This window comes from Myotis brandtii, unplaced genomic scaffold (genome assembly GCF_000412655.1).
Source record: "Myotis brandtii unplaced genomic scaffold, ASM41265v1 scaffold904, whole genome shotgun sequence".
In the NCBI taxonomy this organism is placed as follows: Eukaryota; Metazoa; Chordata; class Mammalia; order Chiroptera; family Vespertilionidae; genus Myotis; species Myotis brandtii.
This window is the reverse complement of record NW_005371715.1, coordinates 889,489-898,854: the sequence shown is the minus strand read 5'-3', so window position 1 is coordinate 898,854 and position 9,366 is coordinate 889,489. Positions and strand designations below refer to the sequence as shown.

The window sequence follows — 9,366 nt, the reverse complement described above, 5'->3', positions numbered from 1 at the left end:
CACAGGTGGGGGCCGGCTGGTTTGCCCTGAAGGGTGTCCTGGATCAGGGTGGGGGTCCCGCTTGGGTGCCTGGCCAGCCTGGGTGAGGGGCTGATGAGTGTTTGCAGGCTGGTCACACCCCCTTCAGGGTGGGGGTCCCCACTGGGGTGCCTGGCCAGTCTGGGTGAGGGGCTGAGGGCCGTTTTCAGGCTGGCCGGCGACTGAAGCTCCCAGCCTCTCCTTTTTTTCTTTTCTTTTTTTTTCTGGGATTTATTTACCTCTATAATTGAAACATTGTTGCCGTCACTGGCGCTCCCAGCTCTGAGGTCGTGGCCACGGAAAGCAGGTATCTGGGGTTTGTTTAGCTTCTATAATTGAAACATTGTTGCTTTCGGGCTCAGAGCTGGGCCGCGGCAGGCGGGGAACCTTGGCTTCCTCCATCACTGGAGCAAGGAAGCCTCATGTTCACTTCAGCTGCATGGCTGTCGGCTGCCATCTTTGTTGGCAGTTAATTTACATATCATCCTGATTAGCCAATGGGAAGTGTAGCAGAGGTACGGTTAATTACCCTTATTGTCTTTTATTAGATAGGAGGATACTAGAAAATAATATGAAATCTTGTTAGACATCTTGAAGAAAGGAATGTTTAAGTTTTGCTCTATTTTAAGTCAATTAATATCTAAACATTTGTTATTTAACAAAGTAGTTAAAAACAACCTTTAAATGGAACAGTTTCATTTTAGAAAAATGCCAGTATGAAATAAAAGTTTATGTTAATTGAGGCCAAACTTTATCTGTTAAAACTAATTTTGCTCTAACTTTTAGGAACCTGCAGGTAACAAGTCTTTGGAAAAGATCGAAGGATCTGAAAAACAAAAGGAGGAGATTGACTCTATGTCTAAAGATACCACAAGTCAACACAGACAACATCTTTTTGATCTTAACTGCAAAATTTGCATTGGTAAATGGAAATTTTTCTTCCTAAAATGTTGCTTTCACTTGGAAAGGGGGTTACTTGTATTTATAATTTAAGTAGATTTTTGTTTTCCCAGTATTGGTGGTGAAGCACCTACCTACTCCCTTTGAGCAATAGCACATTTTTTGTGTGTGACTTCTTCAGGCTTGGCATGCAATTTTATACTCTTGTGTACTTTACTATCTAGAATCAGTTGTATTATATAAGATCTGAACTTATCAACTCATTGTCAAATGACTAAAATTTAACCATTACAATAGACTTCCGAAATTGAGAGCAGTGGTGATGGTACTGTCATTTAGTAAGTGAAGGAGTGAAATAATATTCATAATGTATTATATGTAATGAAACATCAGAAATTACCTTTTTCTCTAGTATTCTTTTTTTGTTGTTGCTAATCCTCACCCGAGGATATGTGTCCATTTGTTTTGTTTTTTTTAAAGAGAGAATGGAAGGGGAGAGGAGAGACAGAAATATCGATGTGAGAGAGACACATTGATTGGTTTGCCTCCTGCATGTGCCCTGCTGGGGATTGAGCTTGTGACAGACACTGCAGTCCTGAGACTGACATTCTATCGACTGAGCCAAATGGGCTATGGCTTCTCTAATATTCGTATTTTTGGTCATTCATTTAATAAATATTTGAGTTCTTACTCCTTGCCAGGCACTTTGCTGGAAGAAGGGAATATAGTAGTAGTGAAACAGATGTTATCCAGGCTTTAAGAGAAACTGTAGTCTAATGGAACAGACAGACAGGTGATGATTTGAGTTACAGAAGTACAGTTGTTATCAATGTATTGGGTAGCAGAAAGACCTGGCCTAGATTGCATTGTTAGGGGAGGTTCGGCTGAGAAATTAACATTTACACTGAGACATGAAGGTTGAGAACTATGCCTGCAAAGAGAGGAAAAGACCATTCTACTGGGAATGGCATGAGCTTGACTTGAATTCAAGAAAGAGAAAGGCACATGATTTGTTTGAAGAGATATTTAGAAATCAGATTTCATAGTATCTTATAGCCATTGCTTTTCAAACTGCAGACTGTAACTTAATAGTAGAAATAAAATCTAGTGACTAGAATTTGAAGGAAGGGCTGAGGGACCCCCTCTCCCCCCCGAGTGCACAAAAATTTATATATAACAAATTTATATATATAACAAAAAATACAGACATACATACACGCATATCTATAAGGTATAAGCACATGTACATATACCCCTGTAGTGAGTAATAGATCATGCTGTAAAAAGAGATCATAATAAAAAATGCTGAAAAATCCACTTTTGTAGGCCACATTAAAGATTTTGTTTTTTTACCTAAGAGCAGTGGATATTGACTTAATGGTTTTAGAAGGGAAATGACTTGATAAGATTGGAATTTTATGAAGATATATCTGACTTTGCCTGGAGATTACAGTGGAAGAAGTCAACAGAATGGAGGAAGAATAGATGAGTCCAAGTGGGAGATGGTGGTATTTTAATTAGAGTGGTAGCATTGGAGATGGAAATAAGTAGGGGTTTTGAGAAAATACCCAAGTTAGTAATATTAACACATGTTGGAGATTGACTGGAGTTAGGGCCTAAGAAATGGTGATGTGTTAAGGAAGATTTTACATTTATATTCAGTTTATTCTAGAGATAATAGTTCTCAATGTTTATATTTTTACTGTAGTATACTAAAGGAATGATACTTTGTTCAGAACATGAAAAAGTCTTTTAAGTTAGTTGATTGTTGCTCTCCATCATTATACTAGAGACTAGATGAAATGTATTATAAGTTATGTAATTTTCCTATAATAAAAATATCTTACCAAAATTGTACAGTCTCTCTGTACAGTGGTAAAGACTAAAGGGCAGAGTGTTTTTTTACACATTGTTACCCCTAAAGAAAGCTATCCATGATGTTTACTAGTATTTAAATATACCCAGTTCATTTATCTGGGAAAAATCTTAATAAAAATACTTTTAGTTATTTCTATTAATTTTAAATATTTTTATGGCAATTGTTTGGTAATGGTAGCACACAAAACATTGGTTAATGCTACTAGGCTTATTTTCTGAATGTTTTAATGATTTTTTTTTTTGCTTTTTGATGTAATAGCATTGTCATTTTCTAAACTTTACTAATATTTTTCATGTTTAGTAATGAAGTCGTACTGCACTATGCATGTGTTACATGAACTACTCATGTACCACAAAGTAGGCTATGGATTTGTTTTACTTAGTTCTTAAGTTACTTCTGAAGACTGTTGGAATTTGGTGTCATTTAGTTTAAAAAATTTGCTAGGGTATCACGAAACCTATTTTAGGTTCTAGTTATATTTCCATTTCAGCTTGTCTGAGCTGCTTAACATCCTTTTTTATCTAATTTTTCACATTAATCAGAGAGGTATAGTAGATCAGTATGAGAGATTATATGATTAAAATTTACTCCAGGAAATGTATGGTCATGCAACAATTCAGTCAGAGAAACCGAATAACTTTAGGAGTAAAAATGAATAAAGTTACACAAATTTCAGTTTACAAATATAGCTTATTTTGGTGTCTCTGGCTTTAGGTCGAATGGCACCACCTGTAGATGATCTTTCTCCAAAAAAGGTGAAAGTTGTTGTTGGAGTATCTCGTAAACATTCAGACAATGAAGCAGAAAGTATAGCAGATGCATTGTCTTCAACCTCAAATATTTTGACCTCTGAATTCTTTGAGGAAGAGAAACAAGAGTCTCCAAAGTCAACATTCTCTCCTGCTCCACGGTAATTTTCTCTTAATATAACCTATAACGATTATTATAAATATTTGCCAACTTACACATGGAGGTCTTCAAAAACAGAAAAATGATATATTTTTTAGGAACCTTTCTTTTGAGAAAGTAATTGTATCTCCCTATGCTCTAAATTAATTGAGATAAAAGAACAACACTGGGAAAGTTAATTTAGAGATTTGAATATGTGAGGACTTGACTATAAAACTGCCTTTAATTATGTTCATGCCAAAAGGCAGGAGAAAGGTCATTAAAGGAAAATTGTTTGCACTTCTGTGGACATTATCTAAGCCAACTAAGAAGGATGACATTGTAAAGCATGACTATGTAAATATGAGTATGATTTTATAAAGTGAAAATATAAATATTTTAATCAATAGCTTTTACATATTCTAGCCTTTTTGACATGTAAAAATAGAGAAATAATTGATGACTGTGTAGAAAATACATTTATTCATGAACATATCTTTAGGCTGAAAACTTTTTAATGTCATCTTTTTAGTCCAGAGATGCCTGGAACTGTTGAAGTTGAGTCTACATTCTTGGCTCGATTGAACTTCATCTGGAAAGGTTTTATCAACATGCCTTCTGTTGCAAAATTTGTTACCAAAGCCTACCCAGTGTCTGGTTCCCCTGAGTACTTGACAGAGGTAACTGAACTTTTCTGCCTTTCTTGACATATGTGTTTCTGAAAGCAGTAGGCAAGGAAACAACATAATAAATATCATAAAAATGTTAAATAAAAATATTTCATTTTTATTCAGAATAAAAATATTTATTGACATTGACCGTTCAATTAATGGAATTATGAGTTCCCAAATGGAGTTTTAGAACTAGAAAACTGCTCTGAAAGTGTTAAATCCACATGTTAGAATCTGCATGGATATTTAAGATTTTGTTAAGTACAATTTTTGTTTAAATATTATAGCTAGGAAGATTTTTCATTGTTAACAAGCCTTCTAATTTTCCTACTGCTTGCTTTCTCAACTCATGACTACAGTTCTTACCTATTTCTGTCAGTGAGATATAGACTGTAGTTGGAACTCGAGAGCTCGTTGACACTCCCATGAGACCAATGATCGTAGTTGCTGTAGTGGTATCCTTGACTGGTTTTTTATTTTTTGGGATGTGGTAGAAAGCTTTATTTGCGTGAAATTATAACCCTTGGTTTTCAAAGTCCCATTTCCCTTATACCAGTCCTGGAAAAGGTGCAGCTGGGGCTTTAGTAGAGCTAAAAGCAAAGCCAGTGTCCCAAGTTTCCATTCCATGGCGAAGCTGGGTCCAGTATAGCATCAGACTAATTCCAGTCCATCAGTCCGTTGTGTATGGGAGCTTGAGAACCCTGAAAGCCAGGAGTCATGTTCGAGCAGCAAGAGAGAAGGGGTCCAAGAGCTTAGCTGGTTTTTTATCTGAGGGAATAGGGACTATGATGCAATGTTTATGGAAAATAAACAGCTGTAGTATTATATATAGTATGATAAATGAGAAAGTATAATTTTTAAACACTGAAGCTTGCTTTTTTCATGTTTATGCAGGAGGAAAATATATCAATGCTCCTATACTGTATATTTTTCTATTAATCATGTTCATATCTGACATTAACCTTTTCCATTCTCAGTCCACTGATCATAAAGGCAAAAGTTAAAAGAAATTTAATTCTTCAGTAATTCAGGAAGCCTAAACATATATATGCTTGTAAAAAATGTTTTGATTTCAGAGAGGAGAAGGGAGAGGGAGAGATAGAAACATCAATGATAGAGAATCATCAGTTGGTTGCCTCCTGCACCTCCCTTCTACTGGGGATCAAACCCACAACTTGGCATGTGCCCTGACTGGGAATCCAACCGAGACCTCCTGGGTCACGGATCGATGCTCAACCACTGAGCCACTCTGGCTGGGCGCTTGTTCTTTTTTGGGGGCGGGGGGTGAGGGGGGTTCTTTCTCTCACCCATGGATGTGCTTTTTCTTGACTTTAGAGAGAGGATGGGAAGGAGAAACATAAATATGAGAGATAAACAATTGGTTGCCTCCCATACGTGCCCCAACTTGGTATTGAACTGCAACCTAGTTATGTGCCCTGATCAGAAATCGAACCCAAAGCCTTCTGGTATGTGGGACAATGTTCCAACCAACTGAGCCATACCATATCAGGGCTATGTTTATTCTTTTTAAAACTATCATAAATTTTACTTTTCTTTGTATTAGGCTGAAGTTAGTTTAACTCAGTGTAATGTTGATTATCTGATATTGATCAGTTTGTTTAGCGGTTGTGTTTTTTGTTAATGAATAATTATTTTTATGTATGGTTTGTCACTTTTATATGAGAAAGATTAAGTGGACCCATGATGCTCTTCTTTTTGAACATATCTATTTAGAAACTTAGTTTTTGAACAGTCCAATGTGAAGATCCCTCTTCCTTTAAATGGAGAATTAAGTCCTGAACTATGGAACCCTTTAGATTTTAAACAAAACTATTATTCTATTTTCTGAGCCATTTTCTTTTTTTAAATTTTTATTTATTGATTTAGAGCAGCGGTTCTCAACCTGTGGGTTGCGACCCCTTTGGGGGTCCAACGACCCTTTCACAGGGGTCGCCTAAGACCATCGGAAAACACATATAATTACATATTGTTTTTGTGATTAATCACTATGCTTTAATTATGTTCAATTTGTAACAATGAAAATACATCCTGCATATCAGATATTTACATTACGATTCATAACTAGTAAAATTACAGTTATGAAGTAGCAACGAAAATAATTTTATGGTTGGGGGTCACCACACATGAACTGTATTAAAGGGTCGCGGCATTAGGAAGGTTGAGAACCACTGATTTAGAGAGAGAGAGAAACATCAGTTTGTTCCACTTATACATTCATTGGTCGATTTTTGTATGTGCTCTGAACGGGGATCAAACTCTCAAACTTGGTATATCAGGACGATGCTCTAACCAACTTAGCTACTGGGCCAGGGTGATGAGCCGTTTTCTATGTGATTGCTTTCTAGAACTCCACTTCTGCTTTCTTCATATTTTTAGTTTGGTTGGGACAACAACCCCAAATAAAATATTTAAAGCAATTAATAAATTTAATTGAATTTAATATCCATTAATTATACTTTTTGATTTTTGAGTCCATGGAAAAAGTAGTATTCTGATTAAAGTTTTAAATATTCTTAATTGATTTTATTTGTAATTGTTTTCAGAAAAATTGTGCCTTTAAAAAAAGTGAACCTTATGTTATTACAGTGATATTTTTTTCTGTGCAAAAATGTATACTATAATCAAACATCAGCTTTTAATGATTAAGGCATACCCCTGCCCACTACCACCAAATAAGCGGGCAGATGTATGTGAGGGGAAAAAACAGTCTCCCCTAATATTCTGAAATATTCTGAAGCATTTTTCCTGGATTGTCAATGTTTTCCACTATTTCTCTTTCCTTCTGAAAATGAACATGACCTCAGATTGTTTAACTGTATTTTGGGTATCCACCTAATTCATTTGGAACTGACAGTTGAGGTAAAGCCTAATTACTGTCTGCATTCTTGTTCTCTGATGATGCAGTTGCACAATCTTTTTATTTACTTATTTTATATTACTATTTCAAATTAGTCATAGAGCTAAATTTGTATGAGCTATGATTATAATAAATATGTTTACACATTAATCACCTTCATTTTTACCACAGGATCTACCAGATAGTATTCAAGTAGGTGGCAGGATATCACCTCAGACAGTTTGGGATTATGTGGAAAAACTTAAAGCATCAGGAACCAAGGTAAGGAAAACTTTGAGAGAGTATTTGGAAAGTAAACCACTAAGAGTTCTTATGCAAGGTCCCCTGGGGAGGGAACCAGTACGAATTCTAAATCTAAATAATGTGGTTGACAAAACTGAACTAAAGCCATTTGCTAAAGCTCAGAACAGCCCATTATCCCTTTTGTGTTCTTTTTTTCCCTTCCTGATGTGCTTTCTCAATGACTTCCTCAATGTTTTGGAAGAAATGTTTTAGAGTAAATATTGAGATTCATCCTGGAATTTTACCTTTCTTTGATTATAGACATTTGTTTTAGTGAGAGCATAGGCTAAAACCCTAAAATATAATGCCTCAAAAATACGAAAGTTTATTTATTTATTTATATTTTTTTAAAATATATTTTATTGATTTTTTACAGAGAGGAAGGGAGAGAGATAGAGAGTCAGAAACATCGATGAGAGAGAAACATCGATCAGCTGCCTCCTGCACATCTCCTACCGGGGATGTGCCCGCAACCCAGGTACATGCCCTTGACCGGAATCGAACCTGGGACCCTTCAGTCCGTAGGCCGACTCTCTATCCACTGAGCCAAACCGGTTTTGGCAAAAAAGTTTATTTTTTTATTATGTTAGGAAGGCCATTCATTCAGGGTGCTTCAGCGGCTCTGGTTCTACAAATTATTCAGGGACCAGCCTCTTCTCTCGTTACTTTGCTGGTTCTAAGAGTGTTGTCCTTATCAGTCAAGCATGGTCAGAGCTGACTTATCTGCAGCACCAGTGACAAAAATGAAGAATGCCTGTCCAGTTATTTAAAAAAAAAATTTGTATTGATTTTTTGAGAGAGAGAGAGAAACATCAATGTGAGAGCAAAACATCGAGTGGCTGCCTTCTGTTCCCCCACCTCAACCTCACCCCCACAATCTGGGCATATACCCCTGATGAAGAATTTGAACCAGTAACCTCTTGGTGCACGGGGCAACACCCAACCAACTGAGCCACACTGGCCAGTGCCTGTCCAACCTAGAAATTGCAAGTATCATTTCACTTCCTCTACCTTCCATTGGTAAGATTTAGTCATATAGCTGCTAAGAAGGCTGGAAATGTAGTATCGGTTGGCCATGTGCTAGCTAAAAGTTAAGGGCTTCTCTTTATAATAGGAAAAGAGGGGAATAGATACTAGGAGATCATTAGTAGCCACTTAACAATAATTTCTAATTTTTTTATCATTTCTTTAATTCATAGAACAGTACTAAAAAGGAAAAATTAATCATTAGAAGAAGTTGTTTCTCCCTCCAAGGATGATAGTACATAGCATATTATAGACATTTAAAAAATAAATTTTGAGTAAGCAAACAATTTTTTTATCTTTCTCTTAAAATAAGAAGTCTCTAGTAAGATTAGAAGTAATCCAAAATGGATCTGAAGCTAAAAAGAATATTTTCCAATATAGATTTTAGAATTGAAACTGATAGTATTAGAATACATTTGAACTTTGAAGCTCTAAAAAAATTAACTACTTTTTTTTGCTGTCACTTTTTCATGACAGCAAAAGTCATGGGCAAGTATTGGGTAGTAAGTAGTATTACTCTTACACATTTTGGGAATCCCTCTTGATCTATTCATATATTACTGCCAAACACTGTATATTATGCCTCCATCTTGAACTGACTAAAACATTATATTAGTTGTTACCTCTAAAAGGACAGTTTAGATGATAGACTTTTAATAAGAGGTAGAGCCATAGTTCAGCTCATTCACATGTTTTCTATAGGATCTGCATCAATTTAAGCTTGTAACAGATCTAGCTTTCCCCATTTTGACAGTATACCTTCGTGAAAAAGAATCTCCCCCCCTTTTTTTTTCACACTACCAAATTGGGACTCTTTTCTCTGA

At 35.8% G+C, this 9,366-nt stretch overlaps 1 protein-coding gene across 1 annotated transcript in view; it reads left to right on the top strand.

The window, feature by feature from the left end:
- The window catches only part of PHF3 (PHD finger protein 3), an 85,052-nt gene that overhangs the window by 70,894 nt on the left and 4,792 nt on the right, over positions 1 to 9,366 (top strand). The window contains exons 9-12 of the mRNA XM_014532734.1: positions 805 to 940; positions 3,512 to 3,707; positions 4,218 to 4,365; positions 7,406 to 7,495. Coding sequence (XP_014388220.1) covers positions 805 to 940; positions 3,512 to 3,707; positions 4,218 to 4,365; positions 7,406 to 7,495 — 570 coding nt within the window. The remainder of the gene's footprint in view (positions 1 to 804; positions 941 to 3,511; positions 3,708 to 4,217; positions 4,366 to 7,405; positions 7,496 to 9,366) is intronic.